Source organism: Sciurus vulgaris (assembly GCF_902686455.1).
Source record: "Sciurus vulgaris genome assembly, chromosome: 1".
NCBI classification, from domain to species: domain Eukaryota; kingdom Metazoa; phylum Chordata; class Mammalia; order Rodentia; family Sciuridae; genus Sciurus; species Sciurus vulgaris.
In genome coordinates, this window is record NC_136461.1 from 1,234,034 (window position 1) to 1,253,531 (window position 19,498).

Sequence of the window (19,498 nt, forward strand, 5' to 3'; positions counted from 1 at the left end):
CTTGGTCCTGGTCCTCTGAGTGCAGAGAAGTGCGCAGGGAGTGAATGGTTAGGCACTGTGCAGTCCTGTTCCAGGAAGAAAGCAGCAAGGAAGGCAGTGGTGGGTGGGAGGCAGGCGGGCGGGTGGGTGCAGAGCCTGGGCCCTGTGCCTTCTCAGTCCAGCATGCCAGCCATGCCCAGCCACGCGCCTGGCACAGGCAGGCACTTGGGAATGAGTGAGGAGCTGCCAAGTAAAGATGCATGAACTGGGCTGATGTGGAGAGAATTCACAGCTTCCAGCCACTCCTCTGGTGGCCTTGGATTCCCAAAGGGGGGCCCTGGGTGTTTTGGCTTCAGAGTGAAGAAGCGATGCTCTTGAAGGCTGATGCACTCCTTACCGTGGTGTGAGTCCAGAAGCTTCCTGCAGGTGCTGGCACCTGGGGTCCCGAAGCCCGGCAAGAACTCCTGCCAGGCTCGGAGGCCCCCTGATGGGCCTGGCTGTCTTGGATGACAGCAGGGGCTCGACCCTTCTGCCGTGCATTGCAAGAGGGCTCGTGGGTCCTGGCTAGGCATTGGCCCTGCCTCCTCGGCCTTTCTTGCTGCTCTTTTCCTGGAACAGGACTACACGGTGCCTGTTCACTCTCAGCTCTTGCTTCTCTGCCCCAGGATCTTCAGGGACTCCCCATGCTTATAAGATGAAGATCTGTCTTGGAGTGTATCATTCGATGCCCCCTTGGGCAGTAGGGGCACCTGGGAAGCTGCTCTGTTGTGCAGGAGCCCCAGCCAGGCAAACACTGTTTCAGTCCCTGGGGGCGTGCCCTGGGTTTTCCTAAATCCGGGCTTGCCTGTAGGGATGCCTCCTTGGGAAGGTCCTACCCAGGACCCCCTGCCTGCTTTCTGTGTCTTCATAGGCAGAGCCTTGCCCAGCCTGCTGTATACTTGGCTTTCTGTGTCTTCATAGGCAGGGCCTTGCCCAGCCTGCTGTATACTTGCTGGGATTATTTTCTGTATGCCTTTTTGACAGATTTTGATGACCTCTCTGTTCCCGAAGGGTCTTTAGAAGTTTTCCTGAAAGTCAAAAGTTTGAATATGCTGTTTCCCCTCAAACGGCTTCTCCTGGGAGAAACGTCAGGTCTCCCACCTCTCTCTGCAGCCCCTGGAGCGGGCACACAGGGTAGAGAGAGCCTGTGTAGCCCCTGCATGGCAGGCCCCTCTGTTCCCCTCTTGGGCCCAGTGTCTGGCCATCTGAGAGTGGAAGCCCTGGCCCCTGGTCAGTCTGTAGGCCTCAGAGGTGGGCATAGGATAGATGACTGGCCTTGGGCTCCGAGGTCCCTGGAATCTGAGGGTGAGGGTGGTCAGCACCCTGGGGTGTGGGTACCCAGTAGCCTGGACCCTCCGGGAGGCCTCCAGGTAGAAGAGGGCCTAGGAGGTGAGAAAGAACTTTGGAGGTTGACTGCTCCTTTGGTCCCTGCTGCAGATGAGGCCTCTCCAAGGGGACAAAGGCTGAGGGCGGTTCTGGAGACGTTACACCTCTGGAGCTGGCACCCAGCTCCTGGGTTGAGTCTGCTGGAGCAGCACTTCCCTAGGAGCCTCACTGGGCCCCACCCACCTGCCACTCCAGGGGCCCTGGCTCAGGCAGCAAGAGGAGGCGCAGAGCCAAGGTCAGGCCCAAGGGCTGCCGTGTGATAGGAGACATACGTCATCTTCAGATGAGTGCCAGTGTCTGTCACTGTCCCAGAGTCCTGGGTTGGGGGTCATAGGGGATTGCAGAGGGCATGTCCTAAGCCCCAGGGCTGATGACTGTGGCGGGGGGGACTGAAGCTGGTCCCCTCTGGCCTGTCCCTGGCTTGTTCTGGATGCTTTGGGCAGTGGGAGAAGTCAGGACTCTGTTCCATTTCTCTGGGGGCCAGTCAAAGCCTGGCCTTAACACCAAGGCTGGGAAGGGCAGAGGGCAGGGCCCAGCAAGGTGGTGGACAGACAGGCTACTGTGTGACCTGGTCTGTGCAAATGGGAGCGAGGAGTGTACTACTGCAGACAGCTGTCCTGTCCCTCTCATGTCCACGCCCAAGGACATGGCCTCAGCTCAGCTGTCCCTCTCCCTGCCTGATGAGCCCCAGTCCCCATCTACACTCAGCTCTCTGCCCACCCCACCTGCACTGAGGGCATTCTGGGGTGAAGCCTGCCCGTCCACGTCAAGAGGGCCTGCGGTGCTGCCTCCGCACCCGGAGTTGTTCCCAGCACTCCCACGCTGTGTCGGTGTCGAGCACCGCCCAGGGCCATCCGTCTGTGTACCCATGTCCTTTCCTGCCCCAGGAAACCCACACTCCCCCCCCTTCATGCCTGGATCCCTGCCTGTCCCCTGCTTGGGGACATCCTCCTGGGAGAAACTGGCTTGACCCCTCACCATGGCCAGTCACCAACCATGGACCGTTTGTGTCCCCAGACACAGGCTCCCCGCCTGTCCCCAGAGCCTGGCCTCGTGTGGAGGACCTGGTCCTCCCCTCAGGTGTCAGGCTGCCCCACTCTGTTGGTGGCCTGCCCCTGAGGCCCAGACCTGCCTGTCTTGGCCATACTGGGGGGCCTGCCCTGGGCGTCCTATCTGCCTGCCAGGGTTTCTGCTGATTGTGAAGAGAACAAGTGTCCAGAAGAGGAGGAGGGCAGTGGGCATGTGGATGCCAGGGGTGGGCAGGCTTTATGCCAAGGGCCTTTGATGGTGCACTTTCCCAGCCTGGGCCACCTGTAGGGAGATGGGGTTTTCCATTTGTTGATTAGGGAGCCCAGCCAGCAGTGTGTGTGGGTGTCACTGCCAGTCTCCTCTGAGGACAAGGCAGGGAGCGGGGACAGAAGCCCTTGGACCTCAGCCCTCACCTGCCAGCTTATAGCTGCCTATTCTGCTCCCTTGCAGGAGGCAGTCAGCCTGCCTCAGGGCCTTGGCACGTTCTGCCCTGCAGCAATGGACCTCCTACCCCAGAGGGCTCTTGCTCACGGGTGCAGCCCAAGCCAGTGGGACCCCAAGCTCCCCTGAGCCCCTTTATGCCCTCCCCGACACAGCCCTGCCTCCCCACTAGCCTAGGTGCTGCTGTGGGGGTTGAGGTGTTTCTGGGCTGCACAGGTCAGGCCTCAGACTGAGCTCCAAGGCCGAGACCCCACTCTCCAAGGGTCTCTTCAGGCTGCAGGTGAGGGTGTGGGTGACCAGCATCGCCTCATAGCCACTCTCGATTGATCAGGGGGTTGACTGACCGCCGCTGTCCCCTGTCATGCCCGGCTGGCCCCGCCTGGGAACCCGTCTAAGGAGCATTTCCTGTCGTCTTCGGTGGTTGTAGCTTCCGGAGTGCGGAGCGCGGGCTGCCAGTGTTCTGATCACTCAGCAGTGTGAGGGTTCCCGTCGTGGGTGCCTTTGCCTTCTTCACTGCGAGGACTCAGAGATCTCTTGTGCAGGCGTTTTTGTACCCAAGAGTGTGCTGGAGCCAGCTCAGACCAGCGCACAGGAGCCTGCTGCTAAGTCTCCAGTAATTTTGTGCGCTGGTTGTTGAACAGCCATAATTAAAATCAAATTAAACTAATTACATATGTAAAACATACAAATTACATAAGAACAAAGGCAGTAAGCACGCCAAGCACAATACTTCCTAACCGTGACATCCTGCTGATGTCTCTGTCCCTGCCTACATGTGATGTTACTGTGTGAGCAGTGGAAATACTCTGCTCTTCTTCCCGACTCCGGGTTCAGTGGTCTCCTGCCGATCCTCGAAGTCAGCTCTGGGGTGATATCTGCCCCACGCAAATGGCAAAGGCGCACCTCCGGGCTCCTTCCCCAGGGCTGGTTGCTGAATCTTGACTGGCACACCTTAGTTACCATGGGATGCCCACACGTTAGAAACCCCAATGGAATTTAAGAATATTTATTTATGAAGTCTTTTTAAAAAATAATAAACAAATTACATGCTAATATAATAACACCTTTATCAACATTTTATAAAAATAAACTACTTGTTCAAAACCAGAAGTTCAATGAGAGAGACATGTTTTACGTTTTCGTGAATCTCCTGCGTCTGGAGAATAGGAACAGGTGGGTGCCCCTGTCTGCCCCAGTCCCTCTGACGGCATGCTGTTTTGGTTAAAGTGTCTTGAGAAGCAGCTTGCGCAGACCTGCCGCCTTCTTGGCTGTGGGCGCTCTTTCTGCACTGCCCCCAGCGGGGCCCTTGCCAGTCCTCCTCCCCCCTCCTCTGTGCTCTATCACTGCGCCACATCCCCAACCCTTTTTAGCTTATTTTGAGACAGGGATTCACTAAGTTGCTGAGGGCCTTGCTAAGTTGCCGAGGTTGGCCTTGAACTTGTGGTCCTCCTGCCCCAGCCTCCAGAGGTGCTGGGATCACAGGGGTGTGCCACCACACTCTGCACCATTGCCAGTTTCTTGGAGGCGGGCACCATGTGGAGTCTGAACTGTGCCTGTGGGCTCTCTCGCAGGTTGCTACAGTAACATCCACTGGTCTGTTTTTCACCTTGATTGATATTTCCCCATGCATAATTTTTGGAATATGTCTGGTCACCTGGAAAATATTGGGTCACTTGGATTATACAGATTTTCCAAATGTTGACACATTTCATTATGTTATCCAAAAATTCTGTCCGCGTCACCACTGATCTCTGAGCAAAGCCTCCTGTGTTCTGGAGCTGAGAGCCGCCGTGGTGGCTTTGAGTCTTACAAAGTGCTCATTTTCACCTGAGTTTGAATTTGGACATTGGCCGAGGCAGTTGTCACTTGCTCCTGTGGCTTTCCCATTTTCTGAGTGGCAGGCTTGCTGTGTTCTATTTTTTTTTTTTTTTTTTTTTGAGACAGGGTCTCGCTGTGTGGGTCAGGCTGGTCCTCAACTCCTGAGCTCCTGCAACGGCATGGCCTACTGTCCCTGTGGACGTGTGCATGGGGGAAAGGCAGCTCTTTTATTAGGAAGTGGCTTGGACCTTGTGGGTTCTGAGAGCCACACTTTGGGAAGCAGTGCTGTGTGGCTTGGGATCTGTGCTCTGGTCTTTATCGTCTTCACTCAGCAACATACTTTCAGGATTTGTCCCTGTCCTGCCGGCTGCTCTCTTTGCTCCTGGTGCTGGTGCCTCACTGTGTACCCACTGCCTGCCCTGCCTGGTGGCTTCAGCACTACTCAGGGCTGCTGGGAATGTCCTCCCATCGAGTGCCCTTGGAAGCCCAGAGTGACTTTCTCTCCGTACAGGGCCATTGCCACAGGGCTGTGTCCTGTGCTCAGCCAGTGACCCCACTAGCCCAGGTTTTGTCTTCCCTTGACAGATGCCCTTCTGTCTCCAGAGATCTGGTGAGTGAAGCCAGCTCCTGGCCAGCCTGGAGGCTCACAGGCCCAGCCCTGGCCCCCACGCTCTGCCTGGTCTCAGACAGGTGCTGAGTTCTTGCACGTGCCGCCAGCTGAACCGGGGTGCCCGCGGGCTCCGGCCACTTGCATGTGGCGGCTGACCTGCCCAGGCCTGTGAATTCTCAGGGTCAGTCCCAGTGCTGTGTTCTCTGCACCCACCAAGTCCAGGGCGAGGCAGCGGGGCCTCACAGAGAGGACTCAAGATGGGAGGGCTCTGGGCAGCTGGTGGCTCCTCAGGGAGGGTCCAGCCCTGGGCTCACCCACTACACCAAGGGGCCCTGACCTGCCTCATCACCGACTTCTGCACCTTGAGACCCGCTCCAGGGTGGGGGTACAGGAAGAAGTGGCTCTGTGTAGGACCAAGTGTTGAGGGACCATCTAAGGCCAAGCCCCTTCGGGGGTGGGAGGGGTTGGAGCGGGAGACCCTGGCTTCTGGCCCTGCGAGGAGGAGGGAGGTTGTGGCAGACAGGCGGCAGCCCTCCTGCTTTCCAGGTCTCAAGGGGGTCAGCTCTTGGGGGCTTGGGGCAGCTGGTCAAGGGGACCTGGGCATCAGGGGTCATCTGTCTGTGTTTCAGCTCAGTCACACCAGTTGGGGTGGGAGTCTTGCCATTTTCGAAGCTCAGTTTCTCTCTTCAGAGAGTTGGATTTGTCTCTGGCCTAGATACCTGGCAGGGCCTGGGACCGGGAGGGAAAGGAGTCCTCTTTGACCTCCCCCTTCCCAGAGGCTGGGCTTCCATCTCTGCCTGCCCCCTGGGGGGCTTCCAAGCCAGGGGTGCCAGGTGAGGGTGTGAGGCTCTGCTTCCTGGGCACGGACACAGCAGGAGGGAGGCGGCAGGAGGCAGCTGCAGGAGAGCAGGCTGGGACTGTGGTGGGCCTCCCTCGCACTCACAGGAGAGCCGGCGACTCTTGGGGACACTTGAAGGCCACTGCGGTTGTCAGAAATGGAAGCAGCCAGGCGGCCCACTAGGGCTGGGGCCCTGAGCAGGCACAATTTTTCCCCCTGTGGGTGGGAGCAGCGGGGGCCTAGCCTGCTCGCAGCAGAGCCACTCTGTCTTTGGGGGAGCGGGTCCACCCGTGTGCTGTGGACCTCACATCCTGGGCACTGGCCAGGCTCTCGGGGCCTGGGCTGGTCTTCCTGATTAAGCGGCAAGGGTCAGGTGGACCTCTCACCCTATGCTCGGTTGGCCCTGCCTGAGACCATCAGTGAGTAGCTACCATGACAGGAGCCAGTTCCCAGGACTCGAGGTTGGTGTGCAGGTCAGGATCCGAGCAGAGGCCAAGGGCCTGAGACAGGAGGCATCCTCTCTCAGCAGAGGGGCCTGGGATCCTGGGGTTGGCCAGAGCCTGGTGGCCAGCATAAGGAGCAGGCCTGGTCAGGAATGGCCCCACAGCAGGATCCCACCAGGGATCTCCTCCCCAGCCCCTCCCCACGCGGCGGCCACCCTGCTGCAGGGCCTGGGAGCCGTAGGGCATGTGTGGGAGCAGGGGCTCCATCAAAGCTGGAATGGCTTGCAGGGCAGGGACAGGTGGGTGAGGGGCTCCTGTGCCAGGTGCAGTGGGCCCGTGCCAAAGACTGACCTCATGGTCCTCGGTGGCCACACCTCGGCTTGTGGCGGCCGGTGTGGTGCGGTTGCCTCATCAGGCTCCCCGGTGCCGCCGGCAGAGCCCCACGCCTGCCCCACGCCTGGCCCGCGCTGGCAGGCATGTCGAGGCAGGGCTCCTGCTCCTGCAGCAGGAAGCTGGCTCTCAGCACCCGGCAGGCGCCAGTTTGAGACGGCGGCTGGAGCGGGTGCTGGCCTCATGGGCCGGCGGTCGAGGGGCCTCAGCAGCCCAGCTGCCTCAGGAGAGCCTGGGTGGGGAGACCCCAAACCTGTGGGTGAGCCTGGAGCTGGACTGGTGCTGGGTCTGGGGGAGGAGGGAGGCCCTGGCAGAGGGCCGTCCTGGGTATGTGGGAGGCCTGGTGCCCACTCCCTACCTGCTGAGACCGGGACCCCAGAGCACCTGGCTGGCCAATCCCAGTTGCCACTGGAGGAGGGCAGCCTGGGCTGGAGGGTCTGGGGCCTGGAACGTGTGGGTAAGGAAAGTTCCGGGGGATTGGAGGAAGCCAGGAGCCCTGGCTTGAGGAGGGGCCTGAGGTGGGGCTGGGAGGCTCCCCTGCAGGGCTGCTGCAGGGCTGGGCTTTCCTGATCCGTGGCTGCTCTTCCCACCTGGGCAGAGCATGACTCTGGGTCTCTAGAGGGTCCAGGCATCCCGATGTCTGTCTGAAGCCAGGCCCAGAAAACCCTGTCTCGGGCAGGTCGGAGGGCTCCAGGGTACAGTGTCTAAGGACTCTTCCTTCCCCTGCCAGTCTCCCCGTGACCCAAGGTTGCGGGGAAGGGAAGGCATCCAAGAAGAGATGGCCAGGAGGGCTCTGGAAGAGCTGGCTGGGAGAGGGGGCACTGGCTGGGCAGTGAGGAGGTGGAATGACAAGTCCATGCGGAGGCCGAGCAGAGGATGGGCTAGGGCCTACGGGGCAGGGCAAGAGCCTGCCTGGAGCCTGAGATGCTTTGGAAGAGCAACAGGAGTTGGGGTTCTGGAGCTCAGCCAAGCAGGGCTGTCCTTGGCACATGGTTGCCTAGGAGACCCAGGGTGGGGTGGGGGCTCCATTCACAGCACGGGCTGAGACCCTGGACCTGAGTGACACCACAGGGCGGGAGAGGGGACAAAGGGATGCCCTCCACAGGTTCCTCAGGTCCATGGAGCCCCAGTGGGGCCCAGGGCTGGTAGTCACCTCCAGCACCCGGCACAGCCAAGGGGGCTGTGGGTTCCAGGCATGGCAGGACCTGCACTTGCAAAGCTTGCTTCTGTGAGGCTGGCCAGCCTCTGTGAAGTGGCTCCTGCCTTTCTTTCAGTTCTGTTCAAGCTTTGGGAAAGTCCTAGCACAGAGAATCAGAGTCTGGACGCTCTGGTGAGGAAGCCGGAGGCTCGGTCACTGGGCCTTTGACTTCCTTTGCTACTCACCAAAGATGTAAGGCTTTGGCTGACACCCTCTGGTCCCTCACCCTCTGCTCAGGGGCCCCACCGCTGGCCCTGCGCCTCTCCCTGGCCGTTTGGAAGGGGCAGTGGAGCTGGGCTGGCCCTGGCTCACAGGCTTCCTGTCCAGAGTTCCCCACCTGGCCCACGCCCCCACTGACTCTGTTCCTCTTGCTCTCTCCAGGTGTGTGGTGAGCGGCAGGCCCAGACTCCCTCCCAGGCTCAGACTCTTCCAGACACCAGGGCCCCTGGGAGCAGAGGGACCTGAGAGCAGCTTCCTCCTGCCTCCTGCTGACTGCCAGCCCCCTCTGCTAATCCCGGCCTGCTGCACCACCACTGAGAGTCCTCCATCCCTCTAGGATGGCTCCCCCACCAGCAGGCCCCCTCATCCCGGCTCCTCCCCCTGAAGACTCAGGACCCAATCTGGACAATAGGTGGCTTTTCCTGAGTGCCAATGTCCTGCCTGTGGGTGAGTGAGGCCTTGGCCCTGGTGCTCTCCTGAGCTGGAGAGCACTGGTCTTTACGCCGAGGGACTGTCTCCACAGCCTCAGGGCTGGGGTGATCCCCCTGGGAAGAAGGAGGCTCTGCCAGCTCCCCCAGAGAGGGGTGCTTCGTAAGCAGGGTGCAAGGGAGGCTGCTATGCATCTGTCCCTTCTCGTGGGCAGTTTCTCTGGCTCGACATGGAGCAAATGATATGGCCCACCTGGGAGAAGGGTTTTATTAGCTCCTGGGGACAGCTCTCCATTCCTTATACAGTGCCTGTTGCCCAGCAGTCAGAGGGCATCCGTCTTGTGGTGGGGAGGCTTCTGGTCAGGTGGAGTGCTCAGAAAGTGGGGGCTGGCCCTCTCCACCCCTGAGTTTCTGGTTTGCCTGGTGCTCTGTGGAGGGGCAGGTCCGCCTCTGCTTGCTGGGCGTGTGGGGCCGAGAGTGCATGTGTGCATGCCATGCACCCTGGTGCCCGCAGAGCCAGCTCTGGCTTGTTTGTCCCACATTCTCCAGATGTGCCCGGACAGGCCTCTGCATCGGGGGTGGAGATGTGTCTGCCCAGCTGCACAAAGTCCCTGCTGGGCTTGGGCCCTGATTGCAGCTCTACCTGCAACTGGACACCTGGGAAGGGGCAGTTGGATGGGGGCAGAGGGGAGGCAAGCAGAGCCCTCCTCCTCCAGGGCTCCAAAGATCCCTGGGCCCTTGTGGGGGAGCCGAAAGTCCTGGGTGCAGAAATGGGACCAGATTCAGGGTCACAGTCCTGGAAGAGGTACTCCTGCCAGTCTCTTCCTGCTGCCACCCCACCCGGTACCCCCTTGTCACTGCCCTGGCCTGGGTCCCCTCCCCATATCTAGCTTGCTGTTCTGAGGTCAGGTAGGTCTGGTGTTGGGTGCTGGGTTCAGGGTGGGAGGACCCGGTTTGGCCTGGAGGTATTTCCAGAAGGCTCCCTGAGGCAGCCCACCGAGCAGTGGAAGATTCCCAGCTGAGAGGGCAGGGACTGTCAGGGGCTCTGGCCAGCCGTGGACAAGCCAGCTACTGCCTGGAGGTCGTCCTGGGCAGGGCAGCCTTGGCTGGCTTCTCTGACTGTTTGTGGTCCCCTCTTGGTTCGACAGAAGTAGGTCCCGGTTCTTTGGGCAGCGCCTGTCTGACTGATGGCAGCTCAGCCTCCTCAAGCCACCAGCAGGCCCACGTGTGTGCTGGGTGGGGTGGGGGCTGCAAGGGGGGTCGGGTGGTTTGAATGGAACCTAGCACGGTTATGGATCTGCCCCAGGCTACCTCTTCTTGGACTCCTGACTTCTCCATCCCATGAGGGGACTGGCTGAGGCAGCGAGGCCACTGAGAGGCAGGAGCCTGCCACTCCCATCTTCCCGCCTCAACCCTTGTCCCTGGAGCAGGGAGCATTGGTGAGGCCCGACTGCTGGGAGGAGGATGGGCTCCATGGCCGGGGCTGGGGCTTGGAAAAGTGCTCCATGTCCCTCCCGGCCCTCGCCGTGCAATCTGTCGCCCTGACTGGCATGTTGGTGGTAATGGGTTCCATTAGAGCAGTTGATCCAATTCCACAGGCCAAAGGGTGGGGATGCACGTGAGCTGCTGGCGTGTGGGCGGGGCTGGGGCTGGCAACCTGGGGTGTGGCTCTGGCCTCCTTGCCAGAGGCTAGGGGTACTAAGCCCTGCGCTGCCCCAGGCCAGGTCCCTCCCTGGCCCTCTGGGAAGAGAGCCACCTGGTTCCAGCACCCATGCCCTGGTACCATTGGGATGGTCAATGGCAGAGGTGAAAGGTCAGAACTAGGGGTTGCTGAGCTCCACGGACATGAGGGCACTCCCTGCTGGGAGGTGGGTCCCCAGCTCACCTGCCGTGGGGGGCTGTCGCAGCAGTCCCTCAGATGGGGCGGGCTGCTCCCTTCTCTCTCTTCCCAAGCAGCCTTCTTCCTCCTCCCCAGGCAGGAGGTGGGTGATGTCCAGGGCACCTGCCCCCACCGTTGTCCACCTGCCTGTCTGGATGTCTGTGCCCTCCTGTCTTCCTGAGGTGGGGCTGTGTCCCCCTGGGTGGAGCTAACAGCTGTGCGACTCTGCAGTGCCCAGTGGGCTGGGGGTGCTATTTAGGCTGCCCCCAAACTGAGTCAGTAATGTGGAGGGGCTCCCTCCACATGGCCCTGCCAGACGGGACCCTGGCCTCAGTCGTTCCTGTGCTGAAAGCTGCGGTCACCAGAGACTGGTCCACCACTAACCCAGGTACACACAACTGACCTGGGAGGACCAGCACTCGGACTGCCCTTGATGGGACGGTCTCCAGGGGTCGATGGCATGTGTGCCAGGGATCCCGGCCCTGGAAGTGCCAGGGTAGGAGGCTTTGGCCGTCAGGACTGCAGGCTGGCTGGAGTGAGTCCCTCTATTAGAGCTGGAGCTGAAGCAGCCGTAGCTCAGCCTGGCCCAGAGGCCGGGGTGGGGATGAGCGTCCACATGGGACGTGTGCTCCCAGGGGCCTTTTCCTTTCAAAGCATGTCAGATCTGGGCTCCCTGGACTTCCTGCTGGTGTGGTTGGTTCTCTCATTTTTTTTTTTTTTCTTCTCACTATGAAAGCAAGACTGGCTCAGAGGAGCTACTCTGGCAAGTACAGAAAAATATAAAGAAGCCGCAAACGAGACCTGCCGACATGTCCCTGTTTCCTCCCAGCCTCTGCGTGCAGGCCTCTGGCTGTGCTCTGCCAAGCTTCACCCACCCCAGTGCTGGGGGCCAGGATGAGCCCCATCTGGGTGCTCAGGTAGGGCCTCGGGCTCCTTTCAACCTTTGCGTTTTCTCCTGGAGCCTGATTCTTAAGAGCTGCCTTGGTGCTCGTGGGAGCATCTCCCTCCTGGGCATCACTGAGCAGCTCAGAAGCTTAGGTGCTGCTGACTGGGTGGTGTCGAAGGGAGAGTCCCGCACACGCACCGGGGTCTCCCGCAACCCCAGGGCCCCTGGCTGTTTCTGTGAGCAGCATTCAACATGCCTAGCTCCCTGAAGCGCGCCTTCAGCTTCTGAGAAGTCAGGGAGGTGCCTGGGGCGGCAGGTGGAGTTTGCCAGGGGGCCTGGAGCCCGTGGGGAGCCCCAGGGCCTTTCCCGTGTCCACTCCACCTGGTGTGAGGTGAGAGGCTTTTCTAGAAGGAAGAAGGACATGTGGGTTGACCTGAGGGCCATCCCAGGGGAAAGGGGCTCAATGCAGCTTTCCAAACCAGCTGCTCGTGGTTCCTGAGGTTGGAGGCTGGAGGCTGGGTAGATGTGTGCAGTGGGGGCCACATGTGGGGAGGTCCCTGTGTGAGGGGGAAGGGCCCAGGCCTCGGCAGATTCCCTGGGCAGGACAGTGGGGCCCGAGTGCACTGTGTCTCTCAGCTGTGATCCTGAGGAGAGGCCTCATGTCCTTGGGGGATGCTGCATAAGGCTGAGAAAGGGTAGAGGAGACAATGAGCCTCCAGGGGCCGAGGTCCAGCGGCCCTGCAGCAGGAGGCCTGGCTCCTGCCTGCTGTAGCTCCAGCCCTGTGTGGACTCAGCGAGGACGCTTTCCAGTGTGGGGGGCGTTGATTTGCTGCCTGGGACTAGTGCTCTGAGCCTCTCTCCCAGTGGCCAGGAAAGGGGCGAGGGTCCCTCATCCTCCTCCCTGGGACACTCCCTGGGCTGAGTTCTGGCCTGCGGTTCTGTCCTTGGGAGGATGGAGGGAGGTGTGGTCCAAACCCCAGGCTATTCCTGTCCCCTTGCTTCTCTGCACTTTGGGCACTGGACCCAGTGGCCAAGGGGGCTGCCTCCAGGGCACAGCTTCTGCTGACCTTGGCAAAAGGAGCAGGGCTGGCCTTCTTCTGATGAGGGTTGGTGGGGGTCTGCCGCGAGGGGAGGTGTGGGCAGTATGACCATCCAACTAGAGAGGCCCCAGGGCGCTCCTGGACCTCTACCACGAGGCACTGGGCCCTGAGGGGTGGGTCACCTGAGGTGGGGTGTGAGCAGGTGTGCAGTCCTTCCAGGGCTCTTTTCCCAAGAGTCCAGGGCCCTGGCTGGAGTAGGGCTGGCTGGGACCTCTGGCCTCTAGTGAGATAGCCCCTGAGGACCTGGTACACAGTTGGTGCTCAATACATGCCAGTATGGAATTCTCAGGTGCTTAGACGGCTGGACCCAGTCAGCAGAGGAGGAGGTAGTGAGTGCAGACCTAGCTTCTGGATCAGGAGTCTTTAGGACATCATCTTAGTTTTTGTCCTGGGATTTGAAGCAGGTGCACTTAACCACTGAGCCACACCCCCAGCCCCTTTTGTTTTTCTTTTGAGACAGGGTCTCACTAAGTTACCTAGGGCCTTGCTAAGTTGCTGAGGCTGTCTTTGAACTTGCCATCCTCCTGCCTCAGACTCCCACGTCTCTGGGATTACAGGCATGTGCCACCGTACCTGGCTCGGGGTCCTCTTTCTTGCCAGTCTCTGAGGGGTAGTCAGGCAGTAGCGAGGGTGTAGAGCCTCAGAAGCTGCAACCTCTTTTCCTCCTAGCAAGGTCTCCTGTTCTGGAGACTGAGGTTCACCTCCACCAGCCCAGCCCCGGAGTGCCCACCTTGGACTGGGAACTGCTGTGGCCAGTCCGGTGGCTTATCCCAAGTCTAAAGCCCCTTGCCACGGGTTCAGATGTTGCCCAGGTCTCCTTGTCTGTCCAAATGGCACCCACCTTGCTGGTGTCCCCAGGCTGACTCCCAGGGGACCTCCTTTGGCCAGGGCATCCAGCCATCCCTGGAGCACCCCTGTCTGGCCCACCTGGCTCCCCCTCTGCAATTCACCCCATCCGAGTCCTACTAGTATCACCCCCAGGCTCAGCCTCTTCTAGCTGACTCCACACACTTGTACATCACACACAGGTACACACACCACACACGTGTGCACACCACACACACTTGAGCACACACCACATGTAGGTACACACACACCACACATGTATGTACACCACAAACTACACACACATGAGCACACACCACACACTGGTACACACACACACACACACACGTGTGTACATGCACGTGCAGGACAGACCCGACCACAGGTGCACTTCTGCCTCTGTTCTGGGCTCGCCCAGCCAGGACCCTGGGGACACTCGGAGCACACTTGCCAGCAGTCGGAGATGAGCGCGTGAACGGTGAACGAGCCGCAGCCTGGCAGACGGAGCTGGCGGCCGTGTGGGCAGGAGCCGGAGTGTGCTGGAGATGCTGCCAGCGGCCGGGGCTGCGTGTGGGGTGGGAGTGCAGGCAGGCCCAGGCGCTGGTTCCAGGCAACCTCTGCTCACCGGTGTCCTGGGCATAGCTCTGTGAGGCTGAAGGACCCAGCCTCCGTCAGAGGCCCTGGGGTCCTCGCCGAGGGGACTCCCTCCTGCCTCTCCCCTCCTCTTTCCCCAGCACCACAGGCAGGAAAGGCAGCGCTGGGGTCTGGGCGGCATGCTTTCCTCAACGGTCCTGTCCCAAGAGGGCGGCCCAGCACCACCCTCGCCCTCCCCTCCACGCCTGGGCACTGAGCAGCTCAGCATGCTGGTCATGGTTCTCCCACGTGGGGTCACTGGAATGGGAGCTGGCCCACCTACCTTCTGCCCAGCTCTGGTCCCATGGACACCTCCTCTGTAGGCCAAGGGGATAGAGTGCCCAGTCCTGGGGCAGCAGGGCAGTTTGCATCTGTGGGCTGCCCCAGCCCAGGGGCCAGCACTGCACTGTGGGGATCCAGACCAGGCCAGGAACTGAGGCTCTGCCACACAGAAGGTCCACATTGAAGCAGCCCTGCAGGGCCTGTGGGAAAGGTCACTCTGACTATGAGAAGGGCCATCTGGGGCCAGGATTCTCAGGCTCTGAGGACTCTGCGCAGGTGCCTTTCCCTCTTCGTGCCTCAGTTTCCCTCTCAAAGAAAATGGAGTGGCAGGCATCAAGATTTCCAAGGCCCTGCACCCACAGACAGGGTGTACCCCAGGTCCTCCCAGGGCATCCCGCTCCTTCCAGTTGACATGGCAAGGTTCCTGGGGGTCTTGAGGCAGAAGGGTCAGCCCTGCCCTGGCTGGAGGCCCGTCACCTACCCCTCCCCTGGCCTCCACCAGAAAGGCCTGGGCCACCGTCCACCCTAGCACTGGCCAGGCCTGGCCCCCCTCCTGATTCTGCACGTTGTCTTGAGTTCTGATTGAGAACGGGACGTCTTAAGACCAGATGCTGCTGGAAAACGAGACACACGCTTGCTAAATTTAGCCAGTCGAGAATTGCACATTTACCCAATTAGACTCATTGATTTGGCGGTGAGTGCTTGCTCCTCTGCGGTGCCCCGGCTGTGCCTCTTGCTGCCTCCCTGCGGACATCTCTACAGGCCTGTGGGTCCACAGTGGTGACTGTGCGCTGTAGAAAGGCCTCTGAGCCTGCTCCTGCCCTGAGACATCTGTCATGGTCGGGGCTGGGACCAGCCACCAGCAGGGAAGCACATCAGGAAAATGGCAGGGGGCCAGGTCTGGCCAGATTCCTCTACATTAAGGAGGCCATGCGTGAGGGTCACTGGGGCTGGGCTATCCGCAGAGTCTGGGGACAGTGGCATGCACCACCCTGCCTGTAGGCCTCACAATCTTGTTGGGAAGGGCAGACTCAGAACAAGGGCAAGGTCATGCCCAGGACACCCTGGAGAACGAGGCAGCCAGGAGAGGCCCCCTGACAGAGATACCATGCTCCAGACTTTGGAAACCAGGCAGGAGAGGAGGGGGATGTGGAGCAGGAGGAACCCCATGCAGTGACATGAGCCAAGAGGAGACTGCTGTCGGGGGGAAGCCAGCCGGCCAGCCAGAGGGACCTGGGCGGCAGGTGCAGGCGTGGCCCAGCAGCTTGAGAGGATGGACTGGAGAAGCCATGAGGCCTGGTGTGGGTAAGGCCCAGCAGTGGTGTGCCTGGGAGACCTGGGGAAGGAAGACTGGCTGCGACATGGGGGCTGTGAGTCTCTGGGGCCAGGGGACAATGACGGCCGGGGAGAAGGCTGTCTGCCCCACTGCTGGAGTTGCTCCCAAGAGCACCTGGCCATCACAGTGGGCACATCCACACACCACCCTCTGTTGCAGGTGGCTGGTCTCCATCTGCACACTGGCCCTGCCCAGAGGTCAGGGCTTCTTGGAGCCTCTGTTGGTGGAGACCTCTCTTGTGGTTCCCAACTTGCATTTCAGTTTTGGCTTTGGGCAGAAGGAAACCCAGGTTTCCTATGTCTTGTGGCTCTTAGTTTCTGTCTCCCTGGGTCTCAGCTCTTGGCCGAGTACCCTGGGAAGCCAAGGTCTTTGTGAATCCTTTCTCCTGTTGCTTCATTGGAGCACCGAGCGCCCCACAATGCAGGATCTGCTGTGTCCCTGGGTCCCGCTCCTGGGATGTGGTGTCTCTCATGAGAAGAGACCCCAACCCCAGCAGAGCCCCATGCTCTGAGAGGGGGTTCAGGAGGGCATGACTTAGACAGTGCCACCTATTCCAGGTGCCCAGGGGGTGGCGGGGTCTGGACTTTCTCTCCCTGCCTGCATCCAGCCCTAAGGGTCTCTAAGTCAGGAGCAGTGGTCAGGGCTGTCACCTTGAGAAAAGTCTGTGGAGGGCTGGGAACGGGCAAAGTGCCAAAGGTCCCAGCCGCTGCCTGGCCAGTTCCATGCTGTGATGTCTCGAAGCCAAGAAGTGTTGGTGCCTGAGCGTGGTCATAGACTGCTGCGAGCTTCTAGATGGGAATCCAGTCCTGGCAGGCTCGGGAGATCGGGGGTTGGGGTGGGTAGGAGGCTGGGACTCACACACTCTTATCACACGTGGAGGCCTGGACTTCTCTCACTCACACCCTGCTCACAACACCTATTCCTGAGTACTCGCACTCACTCGGCAGTCCTGGATCAGCTCATGCTGTCCCAGTGGGGGTGGGAAAGAGGAGTAGGTAGCCCTGCTCTGGCCAGGAGGCGGCTGAGAAGTTGCTGGAGAGCATTCTAGGGCAAGGAGCCGGGGCAGTGTGCACCTGGAGCCTGTAGGGGCTCCTCTGGTGATCTCTGCTCCCTCCACAGCCCCATCAAGGCAGCCACAGCTCCTGGGGCCAGGTTCCGACACTCCGCTATGATGGCAGAGGCTAGGCAGGTGACTGTGTGAATGCCAATGCTACCAACCTTGGGCAGAGCATTCCAGAACCCACACCAGCAGGAGCTTCTAGAGCATGCAGAGATGGAGCTGAGAGGTGCCCGGTGTTCCTAGAAAGCAGAGAGCCTTGGTGCTCAGATGGACCACTTGTGCTGGGTTCAGTCCCTCGTGGGTTGGCTTCGGTCTATAGCACAGCCATGGGATCCACTGAGTGGCTTTCTGAAGGTCAGGAGTCTTGAAAGGACCATGGAAACCACAAATCTATACCTGGGCCAAATTCCCTGAGGGTCTGCAGGTGCAAAAACACCATGTTTGGTGTTTCCTCGTATGTCACTACAGAGTCTGCTGTGGGGCAAATTGGGAAATTTGACATCATTTGTCTGCAATGACACCCTCCCATATAGCCCCTCTTCCAGGCTCTTCCTGGGCTCCAGGAACCTGCTCCCCATCTGGCACCCGTCAAGGGCCTCATTCCAGACTCAGCCTTTCCTTCCCCTGATGGGCAGAGTTTGTGCTTCCTGAGTGACCATGTCCTGTTCTCAGGCCTGGCCAGGATTCCTCCTCCCCTTCCAAGGCCCATGTCAGACCCTAAAGGATGGAGTCCAGAGACCCCCCATCAGGTGCAGAAACATCAAGATGTGGGTGGATGGGCCGCCCGGGGTAAGTGCTGAGGCTTCCCTAGCAGGTGGGGCTCCGAGTGGCCTGGAACAGACTGGGACCCTCCCTGTGCCCTAGCTGGCAAGGTGGGGCTGAATTGAAAGCCGTTTCTCAGCACCTGGTCAAGGCAGGCCCAGGAGGGTGTCTAGGCCACTGGACACATGGGCTGAACATTTTCTCCTGGTGAATGAGGTCCCCCATCCTCATTCACTGCTGCCTGCTGCAGTTGGAGATGGGGCAGGTGAGGGTCACTCTGAGAAGAGCCAGGGCCTGCAGAGAAGCTGGTTGGCAGGAAGATTCCAAGGTTCCAAGGCTCTCCAAGGCTAGGGCCTGTCTGTCTCTGCTGTGGGCACACTCCAGCGCCTGTGGGGAAGGCTGGTGACTGTCACAGCCCCTGCGTATAAGGCTGGTCTTGGTCCTCTTGCTGGGCCTGAGGGGTGGTTTCCAAGTCATCCGCACCAAGCCCCTCCCTCGGGCTTCCCCATGAAGTGAGCTACGGGGTGCTCCTGGATAGCAGAGGAGCCCTCTTGGGGCTGGGTCGTCAGCCCTCCCCGTCAGTTCAAGATACCCTCAGGTCTCCACACTAGTCTCCCAACATCTTGGTCGGGGGAGGAATGACCCAGTCCCCCTCTTTCCAATCACCTGTGTGGCGGGGAGGTTGGGGGTAGAGTAGGCAGTAGTGCCTGACCCAGCTCCCTGCCTTGGCTGCATTGAGCTGCTCAAGATGGGGAAGCGGTCTCGGCCCCGCCCCCACCGGGACCGGTCGGGCCACGCAGAGGCGGAGGAGGGAGCGGAGGGGAAGTGCTGGGAGCTGGGAGGCCGCCGGTGCATCTTTGCGCAAAAAGTACTTTGGCTGCGGCGAGCGCGGGGCGGGCGCTGGCCCAGCTGTGAGCTGTGCGCCTAGCGGGTCCGGATCTGTGCGTCGCGCTTGCCCCTGCGCCCCTTGTGCCCCGCTCAGCGCGCCTCGGAGCCCGCGCCCCCGGCCCCCTCCCGGCGCAGGGCGGGCAGGGGGTGTGGTGCGGGCGGCAGGAGTGACAGCGTGCTCCTCGCGGCGCCTCCACGGGGCGCAGTGACACTGCGCCCGAGCGCGCCGCGCGCACAGCCCGCCGCGGGCCGCCCGAATCCGCGGGCGATGCCGCTGGAGCCCGAGCCTGAGCCTGGCCGCTGACCGCTGACCACCGGGCCCACCGCCGCCGCAGCCGCCGCAGCCGCGGAGACAATGGACGCGGGAGCCGCCCCGCAGAAGCACAGTAGGTGCCGCTCCTGTTGCTGCGCCTCCGGGGCCGCGGCGGGCGGACGCGCGGGGGCGCCGCTGTCCCTGCCGTGGGTCGGGGCCGCGACGGGGGAGGGGTCGCTTGCCATTCCATTGGGTGCGCCCTGCGAGGCCAGGATGCTCACAAAGCTCTGCTGGAGGGGAGGGCTCTGGTCTTGGTGGGCTTGGGCTAGGGTGCCTGTGCGGGACAGCAGCGGGACAGACAGGCATCCAGGCTCTCTTGGTGGCCTGGGGTGCTGGGTGAGGGCCACCCTCTGCAAACTTTCCTCCCCTGGTTTTACCTGAATGCCCTACTGGTGCTGTGACCCTGTAAGGAGACTGACCCTTGTGGAGCCAAGCCAGCTCCCCTGTTCCCCTGGGAGGGTGCATCAGGGGCACAGTCATGAAGGTCTGCTAGAGGTGTCCAGTGGACATGCTGTACATCTACCCAAGCTGCAGGTGCCGCACCTGGCCCTGGTCAGTCTCTCTAGCTCCAGTGTGTGCCAGTGTGTGTGGGGAGCGGGGGTGCTGTGGTCACTGCTGAGGAAGCAAGGAACCTGAGGCCCTGGGTGACCTGCCAGGCAGTCTGGAGGGTGGTGTGGAGGTAGACATTTCAAGTCCCCTGCGGAGTGGCCCTTCTT

The 19,498-nt window shown here is 60.9% G+C and overlaps 1 protein-coding gene across 1 annotated transcript in view; it reads left to right on the forward strand.

Moving 5' to 3' along the window:
* Positions 1-7,091: 7,091 nt before the first annotated feature.
* The window catches only part of PLCH2 (phospholipase C eta 2), a 69,164-nt gene continuing 56,757 nt past the window's right edge, over positions 7,092-19,498 (forward strand). The window contains exons 1-2 of the mRNA XM_079149580.1: positions 7,092-7,232; positions 8,553-8,837. Coding sequence (XP_079005706.1) covers positions 8,729-8,837 — 109 coding nt within the window. The 5' untranslated portion in view covers positions 7,092-7,232; positions 8,553-8,728. The remainder of the gene's footprint in view (positions 7,233-8,552; positions 8,838-19,498) is intronic.